The sequence below is a fragment of the Rhamphochromis longiceps genome, linkage group LG20 (assembly GCF_057381845.1).
Source record: "Rhamphochromis longiceps isolate RC_006_pf linkage group LG20, R_longiceps_female_GT1.1, whole genome shotgun sequence".
NCBI classification, from domain to species: Eukaryota; Metazoa; Chordata; class Actinopteri; order Cichliformes; family Cichlidae; genus Rhamphochromis; species Rhamphochromis longiceps.
In genome coordinates, this window is record NC_140576.1 from 7,421,034 (window position 1) to 7,444,635 (window position 23,602).

Sequence of the window (23,602 nt, forward strand, 5' to 3'; positions counted from 1 at the left end):
TCGCACTGACATGATGACAAAGAGAAAAAAAAGAGATTTAAAAAGCGCTGGGCTCATTGAAAGTTACTGGATTTTTTTTGATTTTTCAGTAATGACAACAGTTTTAAGTAGTACTGCTGATATGGGCCACACAGATGTAAGAGGAGAAAGAGAGAGAAAAAAAAACAGGGCTCCATTACAGTGAATTTTAATTATCTCATTACCTCCAGAGATCCGAGATTTCCTTTTTTACCTGCTTTAATCTCTCTCATATCAGATTTATTGTGAATTATTGTTCAATACCTGTAGCACTTTTTGAGCATTTTCTACTGTGCCGATGCTGCTTTTACATGACTTGTGGTGGGGATGCTGCCACTGACTGGACTCACTGCTGTACAAAAGTCTTGAGACTCTCCTCATTTATTTATTTTAGATTTTTCTATGAAAATGGGAAATATGGGCATTGAAAAATGTGCAAGAAAAAATGGAAATATAGTGTATAAGACAAAAACAGACAATTGTATAATCTAGTGAGTTCCAATATTTGGTGTGACAACACAGCCTGAACTTTTCTGTGTTCATAACTTCATCAGTTTTGACAAGCTCTCAAACACCACCACCTGACTGCACAGATGGCTGTATGCTCACCCAGCTTTACCCCTCTCCTTACCTCCTCTGTACACATTGATCATGACTCAAACTATAAATGTCGACTTTGAATTCATCACTCTACCAGACCTGTTGTGTCTGACTTTCAGTCCAGTTCTGGTGTAATTTTTCATACCTCAGCCTTCTCTCTGTTTCCCCTCTTTATGACCAACCTTCCACTGAGACCACTTCTGATGAGGCTTATGAATAGTAGATGAATCAACTGAAGGGACAGATACATCCATCAGATCTGGTGTTAAAGCTTTTCTTAAATTTTTCCTATTTCTTAAAGACATGACTTTCAGATACTGTACACCTGATGTAAATAGATGTAAAGACACTGCAGAGACACACTTCAAAATGGGCAGAGATATGCCAAGTTGGCTACTAAGACCTCTTTGGGAATCACCTTGTTCGTGTAAATATACTATTTTATGACTCTCAAGCTGTGTTATTTTTTAGCAATTTTCATACATTTCAATAAAGAAGTAGGTTTAAATTATATTATATTATATGTTTTTGCAACAGGCTCCTAGTAACAAAGTGCCTATGTGTTGTGCCAGTGTTGTGTCTTTTATGTGTAGACATAACACTGGTTCATCACTTGAATTAGGGGCCTTTTTATTATTGAATGACTCATAGTTTAGCTTAACAAACAAACAAGAATCAAAAACAAAATTGGTTACAAAGATGCACGTCCCAAAACCTTCAGAGAGCCTGGAGAACTATTGACACTTTGAAATATTACAAAGGAAAGGTCTGGCTCCTCGGAAGCAAAGTCTAAAGAAATCAAGGGGCGGCCCAAGACTTTTAACAGTACTGCATCTCTGCAGTTCTTCCTTTGTGATGAAACCTTTAGTTCTTCTATCAGCACTATACATGGGTAACTGAAAGCACAGACCAAAACCTCCATACAGACAGGCAGTGAAGCCAGTTGACTTGATTTTTCCCAGATGGACCAGGACACAGAGTTTCTGTTTGAGCTGCAACAAAAGATCAATTAACATTCCTCGGAGCGTGGAGGAGCGGCATGGCTTTTGGAGCCCATTTAGCCTGATGTTGGGGGCTGGTGGGAAACTGGGGAGATGGGACTACTCACACTGCGCCCACAAGGCCAGCTTCACATCTGGGGCCAGCCAATGATGGAGGCCCTCAGAGGCACACTGCCAGCCCCGCTCATAATGCCATTAACTTGACACTAATTTGACACAGTTCATTTACAGCAGAGTCTGCAGACCCTCGGGGGAAGCGAGGCAAGGACTTTTGACTAAAGGCTGCCAACAATTTTTCAAAAGAAGTCATGACCAGTAATAAAGATATCTGCAAAATATGCTAAATTTATTAGTTTCGTAATAAATTCATGACTCGGTGACTCTCTCCAGCAGGGTGGCACTTTTGGGTCTTTCTTTGTTTGTCTTTCTATATGGGGGCAAATATAAACATGGCTAATATGCGCTCCCGCCCCTGTTTGTCTTTAATAAGAGGAACAAGAGGCTGAGTAAACGCCTCACGCTGTGCGTCAACACAAGCGCAAAAAAAATCGCTTGTTGGGCATTTTGAAGCGCACGCGTTGGTCGGCCCGGCTCGGGCCAGACAACTTACGCCACTCACCTCCTTTCACACCTGGGTCGTCTGTAGCTTTGAATATGCGCGAGATACACTGCTGAAGCTTTCCCTCACTCGCGATCCCCGTGGGAAACCTTAATGTCAAGGCTTGAGTGGGGCGGAGTTGGAAAAGCAACAGGTGGTAGACGAATAAGTTTCATCTAAGACTTCTTTGATTGTCCTGTCCTCAACTTTGATGGGACTGCCTGGAGTCCTACCCCAGGCCTTTATTATTCCAAAAACAACATTTTCTGTCCTCTCCACACTTTGCTATCTGAGCAGTAAAGTGCTCAAGTGTTCTTTGAAGGGGCATTTATATTGTTTTATTGCAGTAACTCATTTGGTCCTTAACTGCAGTCACCCCCTCCCCCTGGAGAGATTCTCTCTTTTGTGTATTTTACTCCCTCTGATCAGAATTAAAAAACAGAAAAAAAATCTGATCAATCCAGCTGATGTAAATTCGGAGATAGCACTTCTGATTAACTCTTAATTGCCTGTTGCTTATCTTGGGAAACATGCCCAGCAGAGATAAATGCTCTCTGAGTTATTGACATCTCCTCCATTGTTGTTGTTGGGAGTCCCACTGGTCAGAGTGTGGGAACCCCAGCCCTGCCTCAGCCACATGACTTTGTTATGCTAATCTCCCAGTATAAAATGAGGAGCGGCTCCTCCAGAGACATCACTGCTCACTTCACCTCTGCAGAGACATGGCTCCTTACTCAACAAACTACTCCTCTGTTCACCACATCAGGATCTCTGAGAAGGATAACATTAAAGTGAGTACCACAGGAGATTTTTAGATTGGCTTGTGCATTGCTGACTTGAAATGTGAACTTACTTGTCTGCCTTCTCTTTCTCAGATGAGGAAACCCATTGTGGAGAAAATGCGCAGGGATCGCATCAACAGCTGCATCGAGCAGCTGAAAGTCATTCTGGAGAAGGAGTTTCACAAGCAAGAGCCCAACTCCAAGCTAGAGAAGGCTGACATCTTGGAGATGACTGTGAGCTTCCTGAGGCAGCAGCTGCAGACAGGCCTCTGTCAGAGTGACTACAACCAGGCCTACTCTCAGTGTTGGAGGGACCCTGTGCACTTCCTTTCAGCTGGCTCAGAGGCTTCTCTCGCCCCTCTGCAGGGACTCCAGCAGCAGCAAGACCAGAAACTCCTTCAAGCCCAGACAGCCAGCAGCTCCTCCCCAGTCTGCTTCACACTCAGGCCCACCACAGTGCAGGACAGCGGGAGCAGAGGCCCCGTGTGGAGGCCTTGGTAGAGGCAGAGACTGAGACATGAGGGGTGCTGAACTCTCCCTCACTATGTAGGAAATATATTTTTCCAGCCTGCTCATTCCTGATGGGTTTCCTTAGCGTCTCATCACATTGATGGACAAGTAAAAGCACCGGCTGTCACGTAGCTGAAGATCCCGCTGTGACTCTTAATACGTACTTTCCCTTTGCGTTTAAAGCTGGAGGTTGATTTTGATTTTGAGTATTGATAGTTTTGTTGTTTACTCCAGTGGAGTTTTATCTTTGGACTACTCGATGTTACTGTATATGTGTCTGCCATACTGTGTTTATGGACAGCTGCTGTGGAGAATATTTCTCATCTGTTTTGATGTATCTATGCCAAACTCGATGTGTCAGTATGATTACAAAGCGTGTGTTTTGCGTGTAGATGGGTTTACATTTTTAACATGTTGTACTGAGATGTTTATATTGCTGTTCTGCTATTGTGTAAAGGTTCTTAAAACTCATTCCTAACATTTGTACGACAATTAAAAATAAAAAGAAACAATCATTAAAAATGCTTGCTGACTTCTTTTACATTTATATATATTTCATGAAAAAAAGTCCACATTGGTACTATATATATATATATAAAAAAATACCACTTTATTTTTGCCTCTTTTAGTGCATTTTTATTTTAACACCTCTTTTCAACAATGAATGTAGGGATGGTCATTAATGGTTTGATCTACAAGGCAACAGATATAAGGATGTTTGGGTCTGTACATATCTAAACAGCAAACTTAAAATGGGTTTTGACAACACTGCTGTACACACATTTTCCTCGTTTGGTTTGTAGATTTCATAATCAGGAAATGTGATAGGATTTCTTTGATTTATGCTAAGCAACGTGAACAGAAAAACACATTAAAAAATCCAGCAAATTGCATCTAGTTGCTGGCATTTGCAGCCAGCATCTTGTCAGTTACACACGACAAGATGTATTTTATTTGCAATGCAAAGGCACAATAAACAATCAGCTGACCTTGGCATGTTAGAAACTAAAGCAGTCCCCCATGTTACTAAGTAAAACAATCACACATTCTCCACAGTGCCCAGATTTATGGCCTACATATTGTATTCACAATTACTCACACGTGTACACATATACTTACTTATAATCAAGTATAGACCGCAATAGCATTTTCCTAGCTTGTGTTTTACTGTAAATTCATGCTTCCAACACTCAGTATTCCTAACAGCACAGTGTAATGCTTGGAAATGAAAAATCAAAGCCACTGTTTGCTGCTACCTCTATTTTATTTTAGTATTTTATCAAATAATTTCTTCCCTAAAATAAAAAAAGGACGCTCATGTTCTTATGTGAACATTTTATGTTAACTGTGGATGATTTTTAGTCTTGGTGGTTTTGTTGTTCAAGCATTTCATTCACATCTCTCTGTTTAAATCTCAGAGGTGCTAACTTTGTTATCTCCCCTCACAGGTTGTGATGTAGTGAAAGGAGGCGTGGTTGGTGATGCATGGAGACGTGGGTGTGTAGGTGAAGCGATCAGATTCATTTTGGATGACACTATCAGCTCTGAAGCTGCTCTTCACTTTATAGCGTGTCATTAGCATGACAAAGGCACGTTAATTAAGCCGTATTGGGGTTTGTGTCAGATGAAGATGTATCAATAACTGAGAAGTGAAGCAATCAGAGGCTGGCTCAGTGGAGATAAAACCATTCCAGACTGAGAATGGAGTGCCGTCCATCTCTTATCAGGAGCTGCTGCTTATCTCAGCCTGCATTTACTCTGGGGAACGTGGGCAAAAGCTCCTGATATGCACCCAGGGAATAATTAAACAGGATGCATCATTGCACTGGTGGTGTCAGGGGAAAAGATGCCGAAAGAAAACATGTTATTATAGATTTAATTGCTAGTGTGGAAAAGGCAAATTCTTAGTTTTCACACCACAATGATTTACATAGTTTTTTTGTGCACATTTTTGTCCCTTTGACTTCATGGCAAAATATCATTAATGTGTGGATAGCCACATCCCAAATGAAACCTCGACTCTGCTGGTATTCGGGTGACTTTAATGGTTTGTTGATTTTAGTGTAACGAAAGACAAACACGGCCAAGAGCACAGTGAAACGTTGGCCACAGCAGTTTGCAGGTAGAGGTGTAAACGTGCCTTTGCATGGATTCAAACGGATAGTTTGTATGTTGGGCGATGTTGAAATGAAATTCCTGAATTTTTATTCTCGCGCCTTTTCTTTGTGTACAGACAATAAAACTCCTGCTTGTTCACCCATGGCACACTTCGATTGTTGACCGAGGGTATTAGCCTGTGAGTGGACAGAGAGACTGTGGGAAAGCCAACCTCCGACTCTACTCACACATCTACTGGTCAATAGCGCTGACCTCCCAGCCACAAAAGGCCTTTTCATCTATCCTCTCAAACAACAGCTAACAGCAGCAGTGTGTGTGTGTGTGTGTGTGTGTGTGTGTGTGTGTGTGTGTGTGTGTGTGTGTGTGTGTGTGAGAGAGAGAGAGAGAGAGCGAGAGAGACAAAGCAGTTAGGGATTTCTTTGACATGCAATGAGTTGTTGTATCATTCTGCAACTTGCTGTAACAAACTTTTATTCTGTAACCAGCTGCTTTTTGCTATTGACTCACTTGAAACTTGAACTTGACAATTAAATTACACTGAAATTAAATTATAGGACATCTAAGCAAAAGAATGCACAATCTAATAACACACAAATACACTCACAAGATAAACATTGTTTAAATAAAATGCATTTAAAGCTATTATTTTGCGCTGCCTTGAATATAAGTGCTGTTAATGTAATGAAATCACCACACTACTCATTTTTTCATGGTATACATTTGAATACAATTCTGGAAATGTGCAGTTGTGTTCATTTGCGGTCTCAGCACAATAATATAAATTTTGGGTACAAAGTATCCCCCGAGGAAGGCTAGGACACTGAAGAGTGTGGCAAACACTTGTGCGGCCATGGTGAACGAATCTCTGCTGATGAGGTAGAGGGTGAAGAAGCTGATCCAGGAGATCATGTACACCATGAGGCTGAAGGTCACGCACTTGGCCTCGTTGTAATTGGCTGGCAGGTCTTTGCCCATGTAACTGAAAGTGAAGCAGAGAACGCTGACCATGGACACATAAGCAAGTTCAACACCAGAGCCGACCGAGAGGGTCTTGCTGCACTCGAGCACGATGCGATCCTCGTAGAATTCAAGATCCATGGAAGGCCTGGGGGTGTCGAGGGCCACACGGAGCACGGAAATGATCAGCATGATGGCAGACACTAGGAAAATTGTGAACTCTGGCCCGTGTTTTTTTGCCCACTTGTCATAGGCTGGCGGCAGCTTGGATGCAAATTTAAAAATGCAGACAACCTGAAGGGCGCGCATAGTGATGCAGGCCAGGCACACAGTGAAGCTGTCCATGAATAGAGACTGCTTGAAGATGCAGGCCAGAGGCGATGGCTGGCCAAAGTGGCACAAAGAGCTTATGGTGGCTGCAGTCAGGGCTGCCAGCATCAGGAGGCAGGTGCGGCCCCCGGCAGACTTGGCTACGGGTGTGTTCAGGTTGAGCAGGAGGATTATTGCAGTGCCAAAGATCATGAGAAGGCAGGTGGCGAAAAAGAAGAGCAGGGCAATGGAGAGAGGGGCGTCCCATTCCAGCAGCAGGACAGTCCTGTTCAGGCACTGCTCACTGCTCGGGGGCGCCCACTGCTCTGGCAGACACGGCTGGCAAATTACAGGATCTAAGGAAGAGAAAAAGCACAGCTTGAAGAAAACCTGGGATATAAAAGCTGGACAGCAGTTGTGTCCACTGTTGGTTGAGCTCAGATTCACCAGCCCAAGACTGAAACTTAAAGTCAAACACACAGCATTTGCTGGAAATCATATAATATGTGATTTGTTATTATTCAACATTGTGGCCCTTGTTTGGTTTTTTCAGGTCGTTTGGCTCCAGCGTCAGAATGTGCATTCAGCACCACCTATTGGACAATTTTACACACAACAATGTAATGGCGCTCTGTTGCAACGTGGATCACTTTGTTCACTGGAAGAAATCTTAAATAGCTGAACTCTATATTGAGTTCTGGAGCACAACAACTTAACTTTTATTTCTTGGATATCTTTATGATTTTGGGGGATTTGTATTTGCATTACATACAATCAGCACCTCTGACGATGCCGATAAACGACACATATTTATTACTGGCTTTTATAATAAAAAGATAGATTTTATATAATCTTTGTTATGAGATCATAAAATCTCAGATTCACTTTTCAGTCTCATTTTGCTACATAGAGATAATATGTGATCAAGGAAACCCTTTTCCACCGCCCGCCTCTCTGTTTTCTATTTATCTCTGCTCCTTTTTCCTTTTTCTTTGTTTACCACTTTTATTGAGGAATGTGGCAGCAGGACAGGCCTGGCAGTCGAAGCAGCACTTATGCTGCCCTGTCAGCAACTTCTTGTGGCCAGTTGGGCAGGGTGGTGAACAGATGGACAGTGGCACCTATACACAGTCAAAGAAAAAGACATATTATAGATTAGCTTTTATTTAAACAGGTCATCTCTAATAGATCTAGCTCTTGGTTGGAAGGGAGAGCAGAGAATAACAGAAGAAATAAATGCTATACAACAGATGCACATAAACCACAACATCAAAAGCATATTTGTTTAACCTTTTTAAATGAGAAATGAAAATGATCCTTTTTAGGGTTAGGGTTAATTTTCTGTGGGTCTTTTTGTAATATTAAATTTTTTTTAAAACTATAAAACAAACCCAAACACCATGTTGCTCTTACTGCTCTTGAACCTTCTTTTCCGCACCACTCAATTTGATCTGCATCAATTGTCAGTGTAATTGGGTCTGGGGTAAAGGAGCCCACTACTCTCAGGGACCAGTCAGTGCCCCTCCAAATCCAGGTAACAATATCATATCCTGTGGGTGGATCTCCATTTGCATCAAAGTACACAGAGGTGTTCTCCAGGGAAAATCGCACATGCTTTAGCTGCTGAAAAAGCTGGGGAGGACAGAAAATGAGAATTATGTAAAGAATAAACCCAAATCAAACCAAACCAAAACATCAGTTTAAATCAACTCACCTCCCATGGATGCACGGTTCTCTTGTTGCACTTTTCGGCATCACAACCAAGTGTAGTGTGCAGAGCATGAGCCAAAGCATACACAGCTTTATACACATTGAAGGCAGAGGCGATGTCATATTCCTCCAGAGAGTAATTATTTCTGGCGAGGCTGTACAGGTCTGTGCTCTGTAGGCAGTCATTTCCATAGCTCATGGTAACATTAGCGTTGGCGCGTTGCATTGAAGCCTCAACTATCTTTTTCTCAAACTCCTCAAATCCGGGAATGGATATAGGTTTGACGGCCACACCGATCACAGTACCGATTGTGTTGATTCCACTTATGCCTGATATAAGAGTTGCCACTGACCAGTCCTCCGTCCCGATCCACACTTTATCTGTTATGTTGCGCTCGAGTACAAATGGGAAGAAGCCACTGAGTTTCGTCTTGCTGGAGAAGACCACAATGGTATTGACGTGGGTTGTCAGTATGTCCGTTACCATGTTCCTCATGATCTGGACTGTTTCATCTGTGGCTGAGGGGATGACTCCTTGGTAGGCGATGCAGATGCCGTAGCTGGATGCTTGTTGGGACAGACTCATCATGGCCTGAAGCCCATAGTCATTGTCACTGCCTAAGAGAGCGATCCAGGTCCAGTTGAAACGAACCAGGAGTTGGATCATAGCAGCTACCTGGTTCTTGTCACTGGAAATTGTGCGGAAAAAAGATGGATAGTATATCTTGTTGCTCAGCTGCTCACTTGATGCTTCATAAGAGATCTACAATGAGCAATGAGCAATGAGTTTCTTTTAAGATGTGAATGTGGAATATAAAATAATTCATGGACACGAGCAAAGACTTCCAAATATTAACTTACCTGTGGTACAAGAGAGGTCCCCAGTAAAGCAGCAGGGGTGAAAGACTTGCTGCTGCTGTCCGGCCCAATCACAGCCACAGCTGTTTGAGCATCACTGGAATTAAGGGCTGTGTTGTTCTGTGCCCCAGGTGTAGAAATGTTCCTGTACTGTTGGTCGAGCAGGTCCAGGGTGGCCAGGATACTGGCCGGTACTGAGCAAATATCGTACATCTGGTAGCCGAGTTTCACTCCTGGTAGGAGAGAAAGCACCCCTGTTTTGCTGTTGATTTCTTCCACAGCAAATCTCATAGCTTGCAACAGATGAAAACCATGTTTGTTGGGCCTGCCTCTGGAGAAGAAAAAAAAAGAGTGTTAAGTTTGAAAAAACTGACAATATTAACTGGTCCACAAGTGAAATGCATCTATCAGGTTTCTGTCTAATAAAACAGAAACACTCACTCTCTGCATGGAACCAGAGCAGGCAAACCACTCAGCCCATTAGTATAGAAGAGAGGAAAGAGTCCAGCGAAGGAGAAGTCCCCCTGCAGATACATCCCCTGGCTGTGAGTGGTGTGATCTAGATTCCCATCAGCTGACTGCAGCACTAACCAGCCCAAGGAAAGCAGCACAGTAACAGACATGCTCGTATTTTAGCGTCAGCTTATGCACATCTGCATGTGGAAGCTCAGTGTGTTGTGCAAAAACAGATCAGGAACTCTTCTTAAAAGTGTGGGCTGGCAGAGGGGAGGATTTTCCATTCTTCTGAAAAATGTTTACTGAGTGAAGGTACTTTGCATGTGGAATTTGTTGGTGTCATTAGAGTTTTCCTCCCGTTGAAATGATTTGCATAAATGAAAGTCATGAAGAGGCAGTGATTTTTTCATAAATCTTTGACCACTAACATGGAGTGAGTGCAGATTCACTTTTTAACACATTTATTAGGGCTGATAGTCTTTTCCAATATAAGACTTTGCTTTCAAGGATTTTAAATCTTAATCTTATAGATGATATTGCAATTTCAGTGTGATGTACATACATTACGTACATAGATACAAAGTGAATTTATCAACAAATGAAGGCAACATTACAGGTTTTGGGAGTTAAATGTTAACCTGATGCTGCTGGATACTTTTTGTAAGTACATTTTATGATATTATTTTTGTTAAATTCCACATGATGTGTGTTTAGTAAAAAGCAGCTGCCCATAAAACAGGAAATATCTGTTAAACTTTACATAGAAATAATGTGTCTCAAAAGTGTGTCTGAGTCAGCACAAAAACTAAGAATCTACTTTGAAGAGAAAGTATTTTTCCTTAAAAAAATAGAATGAAAAATAAAGTCATCAATGTTTAATAAATATAATATAAAAACGGTTTATTGAGCAGAATCAAGTATAAGATGCTGAAAGCCAAAATTTAATGTCACCAGATGAGGATTCAGGGTCTCAGGAGGTTAGCTTGTAAAGGCATAATTTGAAAGTGATGTCCTACTCAGAAGGACATTTTAGAAAATGTAAAAGCCAATAATAATAATAATACTAACAATACTACCACTAATAATAATAATAACAACAACAACAACAGTAATACATTTTATTAATTGGCTCTTTCAAAACACTCAAGGGTGCTTTAAAAGCAAATAAAAAAACAAATAACGAATTTCTAAATGTATATAATGTTACATGTTACACTAGTCTTATTAGCTACACTTATTTTGTAATGTGCAAATCCTTCATGAGGGCTGTACAGGTGTGCCAGAATTTGCATTTTGGTTGATATTTGACCTGTATTTTGTCAAACACACCTGTTGTACTAACATGTAATTTGCTTAGATCCAGGGAAAAACCATTGTTTGAACAGGAATACGGTGCATTTTATTATCCGCTGTATTATGCAGTCAAATAGCCATGTAAATTCAAATGCCTGTACAAACACAAAGATTTGATGGCATGCACACAATATGCAGACTTTTAACAGAAAGGTATTTGTTAACATGTCCGTATGAGCCAGGAAGTTGGATAAATTCTCTTTGTTTTGTCCTTTGATGACATATTGCAGTCAGATTAATAACAGAGCTGCATGAGTAATAGATCCAAGTTAAAGCAATCATAGCTTGAAAACAGTCACAAGAAAAATCTACTCATGACAAAAGGTTTATGAGTAAGACTCTGACCTTTACCAACGTGACTCCTCTCTGTGTAATTCTTCCTCTCAGCCTTCCAAAAACGTGTAAAGCAGCCATTATTAATGTACTCTTATGCTTCTTTAATATTATAACATTACACAAAGTGAATTGCAAACAGCTAAGCATAGACTGAAGTTGGGCAACGTTTTGATTAATCATTTGGTACACAAAGAAAGAAAAGTAGTACAACATTTAACTATATTCCTATATAACAACTGTTTGTAATGTCTTTGTGTTGAACTGGAGCAATAACACATAAGTGTTCGGGTCTTACAGCTTTTAAAAGATCAGCCGGTCAAACTGCAAATTTGAAGAGAGGCATTTTGGACATAACATAGCAAAACAATGGGCTGTTTGGCCTATAACTAAAGCTCCAATCATCTTCTCCTCTTCCCGTTGTTTTTGGCCTATCAATCTAATCAAAATATTGATCTGATAGTGTAAAATTGCATGTTTTAATGCATTTGAACTGCAGTGAAAAATAAACAAAAATACAAAACTTTAGTGAATTACTTTTAGCCTTGTAGCCTTATTACATGTTCTAGTATATACATATATAGTCTAAATCATCAAAAATACTGAGATATATTTCCCAAAATTCTCGTGAAATTATAGATGATACTGACTGTCTTTAAAAAAATCTGTGTTATTTAAGCAGTGGCGATATGAACAAAATAGCCTTCATCCCCGGATAAAGATGATGATGGTGATGCCCGGTCTGCTTGCGTCACTACCATGCGACGCGAACATCGAGGTGAAAGTGCAAGCTGCCATTTTTTGAAAGAAGTCTTTTTGATGAGTTAGGCGACCAAAGCCAAAGTGTGAGTTTCGCCGTTAGCGCTTCGTCGTTGGGTTTTTTATGTTGGTGGGTTGACACGTATTAATCGGGCTTGTTACAGAAGTTCTGTGTATCCAGAGTCTGTTTGGAGAGCAGGCTAGCACAGGGCTGCACTGCTCTGCAGATGGCTGCTTAGCTCGGTTGGCTAACGTTAGCTGGTGCTGTAAACAAACACTGGACTGAGTGAAGAAGCAGCTGCTGATAAAGGAGCTCATCTTCATCGCAGGCTTGCTTTAGCGGATTTGGTCGATAATTCAGGAAGCTGTGAGCTAAGGTAACGTTTGGGAGGAGCGGGAAACAGTTTGATGCTACTTGTCAGTAAGTTAGCAGCACAACTTCAGTTTTGATGACAGTGCGAGTCTCTCCAAAATAGCTCGGGGCTCAGTCGCGTTAACGCTGGTCGGAGTCGGTCCGGTCACAAGGGAAGCGCCCACTTACTCACCGGCATGTCGTCCTTCTCTGAGTCCGCCCTGGAGAAGAAGCTGTCGGAGCTGAGCAGCTCGCAGCAGAGCGTCCAGACTCTGTCTCTGTGGATCATCCACCACCGCAAACACTCGGCCCTCATCGTCAAAGTGTGGCACAGAGAGCTGAAAAAAGGTGAGACCTGACTGCCCTCCTGAAAAAACCCCCACACATTTGTGTGTATGTTGCAGCCAAAGAGAGAGCCGGTAACTAACAAGTAAAGGACACTGTACACAGACTGTAAACTCATTTTACGCTGTGAGCCACGTACAGCACACTGCAAAGCCCCTTTCTGTCAGTGCAAAGAAGTTTAACTGTGCATTTAATCCATGACATTATTTTAGTTTCAGGAAATAAATGTGTAGGATGACTTCTGGTATCTTACAGCCCAGTCTGTCCTGTACTGTTTTGTTTTTGTTTTTTGTTTTTGTTTTTGTTAATAGGAAATAGCCTTTCTTAAAACTGTGGACCTATTGTAAAAAACAAACAAACCCAAAAACATAAACTGTTATACTGCATTGTACGGGGGAAAAAACTATTTTTCTCTCAGTTAATTGTTTATCTGTTGCTTAATTACTTTGGTGCAGTATGAACAGTCAAGGGGGAGGTCTTTCTCAGTAGGAAAAGCTGTAATCCAAAATTTATGCACCTTTCTACATTTTCCAAAGCTGTTTAGTGGGCTGAATTGGAATCTGTGCTAGGCTGATTCTGGTCCTTGGGCTTTATGTTTGACACCCCTGCCCTAAGACCTTATAGATGGTCAGCTTACATGGATGTGAAAGAATAGAAATACTAGTAAATCCAGTTTTATTGCGACTAACAGTGTATTTTTCCTCATTCTTATGCAGTAAGTAAAGGAGATGGGCATGATGAAGGGAAAATATGCCAATTAAAACTCAAACTGCAACTCAAACTCAAAATAATTTGAATGTGAGAAACTGATAATCACTCTGTGAATTTTCCTTGTTAATTTTGTTAAAGCTAACGTTTAAAATGAGATATTTTTTATGTACGTTGCAGCTAAAAGCAGCAGGAAGCTGACATTCCTGTATCTGGCTAATGATGTCATCCAGAACAGCAAGAAGAAAGGCCCCGAGTTCACCAAAGACTTTGAGTCTGTGCTCGTCGATGCCTGCTCCCATGTTGCCAGGTATATTTTAACGGTGACCACCGTGTTCTCTAAGTCTGCTCCAAATTAGACTCTCCTGAATGTAGTAAATGTGTGTGAGTCTGTGTGGGGAAGTAGATGCATGGGAAGTCATTTGTTTGAATTTTGTTTTGTGTTTTTGCTTATCTATTAAGCACAGCAGATCCTATCTGGACGTCTGCAGCCCCCGTTATCTTTTGTTTTTTAGAAAATATGTCATAAAAACTCTGGATGTGCTTTGATCTTTTTATAGCCTTCCTGTGCGTCTTTAAATTTAAAATTTTTATGTAACTCGTTACTCCCTTATTGTCTGCTGAAATCTGTTGCTCCTCTCGTCGCCCTGCAGTGATGCAGACGAGAACTGTAAAAAGCACATGGAAAGACTGCTGAACATCTGGAAGGAGAGGAACCTCTACAGAAGCGACTTCATCCAGCAGCTCAAACTCGCCATAGAAGACTCAAACAGCCCCAGGCCTTCAGGTTAGATGACTATTACATAACATGTTGTCACAGGTGTATGTAAATGTATACGATGCGTTTGACATCACAGCATTTCACTTTAAAACCATGGCCGGGATCACCAATACTGAAAGAAGTCACATTTTGTGGACGTTTGTTAGAGAGCTGTCATGATTTATGAGGTGACTGTATCAGTGGGCTGCGTCTGAGTAAATACACTGATTACGACTGAATAATTCTCCAAACAGGAAGCCTTTCTTTTCACTCTTTCACTGTTAACAACATGTGTGTCGACACACCTGCATTTGCAGGTAAATGGCAGGTTTTTACTGAGTTTGTATCACAGAACAACAGAAAGAGCAGCGTTCAAGTACCCAAAATGTTATCTAACAGTAAATACATTTTCGGGTTTATCCTGTCGACATCAGTATGCCATCATAGGTGTTAAAGGAAACACATTAGTGACCTCATGATGTGTTTTTTCTGTTCTGTTATCTCCAAACATCACTCTGCAGAAGAAAAAAAGCCAGTGAAAAGAAGCTATCAAAAGATCCAGGAAGATGAGGACGATGATGACAACGACTATAGAAGCCACACTTCTCCTCGCAACGCAGATTCCACGGCAACTCAGCTGGTGAAGATGCCAACGTTTAATCCAGATAATGTTAAAATGGTGGTATTTTTGACTGGCCTCCTTACTGATCTCTTATTACTGTTTCCCCCACTTCCTTTTTTTCCCTTGTCTCCTGTCTTTAAACACACTCTGGCACACGTGCAGACAGAGGAGCTGGTAAAAGCCCTGCAGGACTTAGAGAACGCTGCATCAGGTGACGCAGCTGTTCGTCAGAAGATTGCCTCGCTGCCGCAGGAAGTCCAGGATGTTTCCCTGCTGGAGAAGATCACAGGTAAGGCTTGGACAGCTCAGCTCGGTTTTGGACAAAATTGTTGGTAACCTTCTGTCAAAGAAAGAACAACCTACAGTGGTCACTAAAATAATAACTTGAAACTGAGATAAGTAATAACACTAAAAAAAAAACTTCAAGAAAATCAGACATTGCTTTTAAATTGTCGTTCAGCAGAATCCTTTTTTTAAACAACTAATGAAATTGGCCTTGCTATAAATGATGGTACCCCTAGAAAAGACTGATTCCACTAGTGCCTACTGAGCTCAATTCGACTCGGCTTTTATGGTTTTTGATAGTAGGACCTGGTACCAAGCGAGCTGAATCGATCCAAAAATGTCATGCTAACAGACGGCATGCTGCCAATTGGCAAGTCAGTGGTGTCACTCGGTGAGTCATGAGAGTGACTCCTTCACAAAATTCAAAACAGACTTTCTTTAAACCCTGCAGTTTCAGCCAAATTGCTGTAATGATCCCATCCACATTAGATGGTAGTTGATTATAATGAAAAATGAGACAAAACGAGTAGAGTTGATCCGAGTAGGTACCGGTACTAGTGGAAAAGAGCCAAGGTAAACTAGATTGTGCCCTGTAATTAGCATCACAGGTGTCTTCTATGGTGTGTACCACACTGACCACAGAAAGCTAAGGAGAGAGCAGCCTCAGGAGATCTTTTTGTAGAGCTTGAGCTTAGATTGTTTTATCTCTGCTTTCAGTGTGATAGAATTGTTCCTTCCAAAAAGACTCGCACTCAATCAATAAATGTTAGGACAGAACATATATACAGCAATCAAGTACTGCATGCAGAGGAGCGTGTTTATCTGGAGTAACCTCAGTTTAAATTAAGGCTCTGAGATTAACAACACACTTTGGCTCAACTCTAGACAAAGAAGCCGCAGACAAGCTCTCAAAAACTGTGGATGAAGCCTGCTTGCTGCTGGCAGAATATAACGGGCGTCTGGCCGCAGAGCTGGAGGACCGGCGGCAGTTAGCACGTATGCTCACTGAATACATCAGCAGCCAGAAGGAGGCACTCATGGAGAGAGAGAAGAAACTGGAGGTAAGGCACTTGACAGACGCAACAGTCATTAGAAAAGGATGTTTGAATGCTTGTGTTTGTCTCATTAATAAAGGGAGCTGTAATACCTGTAATACACTTTGTAGAGTTAAGTACAGATGTCTGAACTCATTATAGCAGTTACCATACAGCATGCCATATTATTTCACAGATAACTGCAGGAAAAATACCTAAAGGTAACAACACCCCCATCTTTTTGAGGTCATGTTCAGTGACTCAGATTAGCTGAGGAGATAAAAACAGCTGCAAACATGTTTATTTCTGCTGTTTAGAAGTTTAGAAGCAGTTTACAGCTAATGCTTCAGCCCTGAAAGCACTCATTGGCTAAAAACATGCCCACATAGCTGGGAGCATGTCTGACATGGCAAGAAATAAAAGAGGTCAGAAGGTCAGCACAGATCTGGTTATCACAGTTGGCAGACGTTTATTCTTGGATGTTTAAATACAATTTTGACGTTTATTACTGACATTTTGGTGCATCTAGCTTTAGAGGTCATCTCCCTTCTTTACTGCCTTGCTCTTCTGTTTCCTGCCTCACATGTTTTCATATTAAAAAAAGATGTAATTTGCTCATACCTGTGCGTATCGTCATTTTTTCGGTAGGAGTATAAGCAGAAACTGGCGAGAGTGACTCAGGTGAGGAAGGAGCTCAAGTCCCACATCCAGAGTCTCCCTGACCTTTCGCTGCTGCCCAACGTAACTGGGGGTCTGGCCCCGCTCCCCTCAGCAGGCGACCTCTTCTCCACCGATTGAGAACCCTTTGCCTCGACGAAGTCTCCCGTATGCTCCTCCCCAGACAATCTCAGCTCCACGTTGGATTTACAGAAATACTCCCAACTATGTCTCCAGCCAGAGGACACGTGTGGTCAATCCTCTTAACAGTCGCCAGCCTACCTGCTAACTCAAACCTGCAGGACGAGGACGAGGAAGGCTTTTGGTAAAATGAGAATGCTCTGCAGAGGAGAATAAAGACTCTGTCAGCCTGTTTATTTTGTTAGTTTTTTTCCCCCGTACCCTCTCGATCGTCAAGGATTCCACTTCACCAGCTTGGAACAAGTTTCCTGTTGCTTTTATTTTGTTTTAAATGCTGGAAGTTTCAGTGATTTAGGAAGAGGAGCTTAGACGTAAACCTGGTTATCAGGACATGTCAGTCGAAGCATCTGGCTGTAAGTTATAGTTCGGATTCAGTGAGCAAAGGCTGTCTGTCCGCTCTCTTAATTCCTAAAGGCTGTGGCTACACTGTGAAGAGGATGTACCATTCATTAGGTTTACTTTTTGACTTTTATTTGCTTGGTTTTTATCGACAAATTAGAGAGATTGTTGATTTACGGTGTGTAAGTGTGTGTTTGTATAGTTAGAAAAAATATCAGGCCACTTCAGTATGTGTTGCTTTTTTGGTTGTTTCACCGGACGCCACACACAGCGCTTTCATTAAAGTAACACTTGGTAGAGTCTGAAAAATGGGATTTGTGGGATACAATCATTCAGGCAGCAATTTTAAAGACAAGGGACTTTTTATTTTCCTGTATGTAAGGATTTTCCTTATTTTGATACAAAGGTGCACAAGGTTCAAAAGAACTGTTGTCATGCTTTCATTTGAAATATGATGAAGCTCATTATGTTCGTTAGTGGAAAAGAGGCACAGTTTGAGTTTTGCTAATGAAATCCTGCACGTTTGAAAAAAGATCATCTAAATGCTAAAACTAAAAATACTATTGCTGTATCTTTTGAAAAGGTAATTGATAAGAAGGCAAAAATAAAAATAAATGAAGACATCAGGAGGATTGAGCCGTTATTAAAAGAAGTGTCAAGATAAACGAGTCAGAAAACGACATTTGCTGATATACTGATCACAACATGTTTGGAAAAGTTAAATAAAAGGGTAGCGTAGTTGCATTAATTAGATTATATGTTATTGCGAAATGAACTGACCATTCTCTACTTTAGCAACATTAATAGACACATTGGACTGATCAGAAATAATTATTAAATATTCCACAGTTCTAACTGCCTGTATCGATTTAAGTATTCAACAGGTTCACGCCTGCATCCCCTTCATATTTGTTTTTGTTTTCTCTTTTCATGGGTGATCCATCCTGTAACAAATGTGTTTATTTAGATATGGAGGTCAGGAAAAGTTGTAATTACCAAAGTCATTATTTTGGTACGAGCCTTTTAGGAGCAGTTCTGCGAGAAGGCCATTTTGTCATTTTGCTTAACTGATATTTAATTTTCAGTTGTCTGATACACACACAAAAAAAAAAACATTTATTGAAAAAGTTTATGATAAAAAGATCAGAGACGTTTAACAAACTGCTCATTTCATTAGCGTCTTCAGAAACACGTAGCGACTCCTGCTGCTACAGCTAAGGTGATTTTTTTCCTTATATAAAAGAAAGATTGTAGAAGCTGTAGCTTATCTGCTGATTCCAAACGCTCAGCTGAGACATGCTGTTCATGGAAAACCGTTGCAGTAAAATGATTGGCCTCTCCCGGAAGCCTGAAACCACGAAATCTTTCAAAGAGCAGGTGAAAATTAGCAGTTTTCTGCAGCGTTTGTTCAACCAAAGGTGTGGATGCATTCGTCAGAGTCATTACTGGGGTCATAAAACAGATGTTTGGGCTTTAACATGATCCCTAATATCAAAGTAAACCTTTGGACTTTGGATGTCGAACATTAAAGCGGAGCCATTATTTCATTAATTCATGTTCATCTGATAAAAACCAAAACCAGGAAAGATTTCAGTAAAATTTTAACCCAGATATGCTTGACTGTAGATAACACTTAGATATTTTCTTACTGACTTGCTGTGTGGTATGTGTTTCTCTATAGAATCAGTCTGTACTACCAGGACTCTGCCACTAGGGGTAATGTTTTTTCTGTAATGAAAGTGATTCAGTGGATGCCAATAAACTGGAACCATTTGAACAAATTCTGTGTGTATTTTACATAATTTCAGTATAATGCGAATATACTTACTTAAATTAAAAATGGGTTTTAATTATAATACATAATAACACAAAAATAATAATAATAATAATAAAGTCATATGTGCAAATCAGAGTTTTCCAGCCTTTCATTTAATGCAGTGAGGAAACTCGGGCCTTTTCACAATTTAGAGACCATGAATTACATTTCTGTCATAATTTTAAGTTATTTAAGTAGTGGACCTTATCCTTCTAGGATCTTTTCATTGGGTTTGGTGTATCCTCTATCTAAGAAATTCCCTACTTTAAATATTATATTACAGATATGATGGTGGATGTCAGTAAAAAATCACAGGAAGATGAAAGGGGAACAGACCCTTTCTCATGCTCCTTAGAAGCTGTAAGGGTGGAGGAAGAGTCCTGACTTCAGAAAACTGCATGTGACTCGAAGTAGAGTTCAACAAATACTCAATTTAAGGGGCAAATAAAATTTTTTATTTATTTATTTATTTCCATTAATCATGAATACTACATGAATACATATATAGATATAGCTGCGTTATAAAAACTTGACTTTTATGCACCGGTTTACAAATTGTTTACGTTTGTAAATCAGTGCATAAAAGTTTCAAGTGTTTACACCAGTTGAATCTGAAGTGTCAATTCTGACTTTCTGTGTATTGCTGCATGGTTGGAGAGACTGAAGTCTAACAAGAACAAGGAAGCTCTGAAAATGATACATAGATATTTCAAGATTTACAAGAGGAATGAAAAACTTGAAAACATTATATTTTCATGAATATTTCTATGTCTACACAATGTTTATGCTCAAAAAGAAGTAAGATGAAGTTTCACATTTTCTGTTCCTACCCTCTTATTTCAAATTCCATTGTTTACAAATCAATATTCCAAATTCGACATTAAACGATCCATACATTTTTAACTGTATACAAGTCTAAACTCATATACAATACACACATGAAACAATTTAAGCTCATAAACCAAAACAACAACAAACTACATTTTTACCTAAGCTAAACACCCTATGATGTTTGTAATTTGCTTCATATGGAATTATGCCTATGTGACAAACACCTTAATGAATACTTTACGTTTGGGTTACGCTTTGCTTAATCAATAAAAATCAGGACAAAGCTTTATTATAACACAATAGGACATCTCAGTCACTAAGAGGAACATTTCCTATATTCATAAAATTTATTGTTTTTAAACAATTGTGTACATTTTTGTATAGATGTACCTTTCTTAACTTCATCTGTACAGGTGTTCCACACACTAATGCCTGTGGCTGTAATGTATGATATCTATGAGAACACATCACACAGGTATGCAGCTCCAGCTTTTGTTCTTCAAGTGTCTATGCTGACTGATGAATAATTTTTGTGAGTAAGTTAACTGAGAATAAAAATACATTTGTTTTTCCTTAAATAATTTTAGTTGAAAGCTGCTTGTAAGATGCAACACAAAATAATAACCAGTAAATCCTGATTACACAGACATCTTTCACATATCAGCGATCACAATTCATTACACTGTAATTATGAAAAGACTCATTGCTGAAGTATACTTTTAATGTGGCTGAAGCAGACCTGAAAAACCTGCAGTGGCAGCGTCACAAAGCCAAGGCAGCCAAGCAGCCATGCACTGAGAAATTCAAAGATATCACCAGCAGAGACGAGTAAGTTGTTTTTTTGTTTTGTTTTTTTACAGTATCAGTCAAAGGTTTGGACACACTCAGTCAAAATGGAGTACTTCTTGGATGCCGGTTTAGCTCGGCTGGATGAGCAGGTGACCATATGCCGCATGGCTGAAAGTGGCGGGCCTGGGTACTAGTCCAACCTGTGGCCCTTTGCCGCATGCCTTTCCTGTCGATCTTCACTGTTTCTGTCAAATAAAGCTGTTAAAAGGATAACAAATATATTTTTAAAAAGGAGTATTTCTTTATTTTTCATTATTTCCCATATTTTATAATGAAACACTCAACAAAAGAACATCAACCGAATTGATGCAGTAAGCTTCCTGCACTGACTTCATGTTCATTGTGTAAACAGTCAAAGAGTTTCGTGTTGGTTTTTATTATGACTTGTCTCGGATAATGAGAAACTTCCCTGCCTTCGGGTGTGTGCATATATTTGACTGGGGCTGTACCTGTTTGCCTGCTCTAGAGACATTTTACAGAGGCTGGATGATATTTTGACCCCTTACATTAAAATTCTAAATATGATAGAAACAGATTTCACATATTGAGTTAAAAACCTCGAGACCTGGCTCTGGATACGGAGAAGAAGATGGATGGATGGATGGATGGATGGATGGATGGATGGATGGGTGGATGGATGGATGGATGGATGGATGGATGGATGGATGGATGGGTGGATGGGTGGATGATGGATGGATGGATGGATGGATGGAGTTAAAAACCTGTCAGTTACAGAGACTTTTGTTTTTTCATTTTTTTTTTAAATAATTTTTTTCTCAAATTTAAATGTTGGCATCTTTTGTGAATCCTTTGCTGCTTTTCTCCCTTCAGTCATAAACGGTTGATAGGGTATTGTTGTCACCCCACCAGGCGGGTGGTGGATGGCCACACGTTCGGCATGGACATCCAACTTTGTGATGACTCAAGAATGAGAAGATGTAGGATTTTCAAATTAATACCATAGGTACATCTACTAAAAATCTAAGTACAATTTGCTGACCTTGATCTCAAGGTTTAAAATCAGAGGTCAAGTTTTCTTCCAGTGAATCACGCAAGAAGGAAGACACTAAGGATTTTTAAATTCATCTACTAAGAGGCTGAACTAGCACTAGCAGTGGTCATTATTTTGTCCATTATATTTTTCTTTTAAATGCACATTTGAGTCCACCTTTCTTAATAAAATTGTCCCTCATTGTTGATTTGGTTTTCAGATCCTTGAATGGGAGAGAAGTTTGCGGAATTGAGGACTATCAGGGCAACCACACCTGACAAATCTGATAAATTTGATAACAGGAAATTTCTAAAAACTATGCAGCATACTGAAGACAAGTGTTTCAGGGTTAGTGTTGCACAGAGAATACACTTTACTGTCAGTTTCACTGTGATTTTGCCAACTTCTAAAGTAATAGATATCTGTTGTGCTTGGTATTAGGTCCCCTTGATGTTGGAATCCTTTTAAAAACAAACGCTAAGATGTTTTTTAACTTAAGGCTTGCCAGTGCTTAAATAGCCTGATAACCAAGAATGGTGAGTTGAAGGGGGAGCTGTATGCACTACTGATGGAGAAGAAACAGTTTCTACATGTGAAATCTTTGCTGGAAAATATGAGTTCAGTTTTCCAGCAGAGTTATTAAAGGGTCCAACACTGCCTGCCTCCCTTCAATATACTCAGGGTGTCTCTCTGTTATCTGGATTCACTTACCCTAACATCTGCAACAAAAAAAAGTGATCACAAAGCTCGTTAACAGCTTGTTGAGTAAATCCAGGGTTTCCCCTGCACGTTTCCATGTAAGGAGTGGCATTGGTAGCATCTGACCAATCACAAACATGAAAGAGTGTAGTGGCAGCAGAGCAGTTGATTTTTCAAAGGAAGATAAAACTATACTACCCGAAAAATCTTAAGAGATTAAACTCACAATACAGGCGGAAAACAATAAAGCTGCTGCAGACAAAGTAGTGACATGAACGTGTGTGTGAAAGGAAAAGGGCTCTACAGTAGTTTAGTAACAAAAGAGGTGTGTGAATTTCTGAATGTGTTTAAGGACTTTGGTCAGCGAGACTGGAAATACAGTGGGGCAAAAAAGTATTTAGTCAGCCACCGATTGTGTAAGTTCCCCCACCTAAAATGATGACAAAGTTGCATCTTAATCTGCAGGTGTTAAAACCCTTTTTTTTCCCTTCTGCCCTACCTTGGCTCATATCTGCAGCAGGTTTCGTGTCCTTTCACTCTGCAAAATCACACTTCAGCTGCTGCTGCTTATTGGTTAAAGACTGCACAGTGTAACAGCTCCTGAGGGATATTTGTAGCATGTGTAACTTAATCGGGACGCCCCCATCTGTCTGCTCCTCACATCAGTAACTCTGTTTTTAGTTATGAAGGTCAGAGAGACAACACTCCTTCCTTTTTTGTGAACTTTCATTCTGCATCTAGCATTGTGACA

The 23,602-nt window shown here is 40.3% G+C and overlaps 3 protein-coding genes across 3 annotated transcripts; 2 read left to right on the top strand and 1 right to left on the bottom strand.

The window, feature by feature from the left end:
- Window positions 1–2,854: 2,854 nt before the first annotated feature.
- On the top strand, window positions 2,855–4,031 carry her12 (hairy-related 12). Its single transcript, XM_085393942.1, has 2 exons — window positions 2,855–3,008; window positions 3,093–4,031. Exons 1-2 carry the CDS (start codon window positions 2,940–2,942, stop codon window positions 3,498–3,500), a joined length of 477 nt encoding a protein of 158 aa, XP_085250068.1. The 5' UTR covers window positions 2,855–2,939; the 3' UTR covers window positions 3,501–4,031.
- A 2,133-nt stretch (window positions 4,032–6,164) lies between these two features.
- tas1r1 (taste receptor, type 1, member 1) lies at window positions 6,165–10,084 on the bottom strand. The gene is made up of 6 exons (XM_085394247.1): window positions 9,903–10,084; window positions 9,465–9,792; window positions 8,608–9,366; window positions 8,307–8,525; window positions 7,894–8,014; window positions 6,165–7,249 (listed from the first exon to the last, which is right to left on the bottom strand). Exons 1-6 carry the CDS (start codon window positions 10,082–10,084, stop codon window positions 6,327–6,329), a joined length of 2,532 nt encoding a protein of 843 aa, XP_085250373.1. The 3' UTR covers window positions 6,165–6,326.
- Window positions 10,085–12,357: 2,273 nt separating this feature from the next.
- Window positions 12,358–19,446, top strand: rprd1b (regulation of nuclear pre-mRNA domain containing 1B). The gene is made up of 8 exons (XM_085394152.1): window positions 12,358–12,739; window positions 12,839–13,062; window positions 13,948–14,077; window positions 14,421–14,554; window positions 15,049–15,167; window positions 15,312–15,438; window positions 16,320–16,495; window positions 17,117–19,446. The coding sequence occupies exons 2-8, from the start codon at window positions 12,912–12,914 to the stop codon at window positions 17,264–17,266; spliced, it is 987 nt and encodes a 328-aa protein (XP_085250278.1). The 5' UTR covers window positions 12,358–12,739; window positions 12,839–12,911; the 3' UTR covers window positions 17,267–19,446.
- The last annotated feature ends 4,156 nt before the right edge of the window (window positions 19,447–23,602 follow it).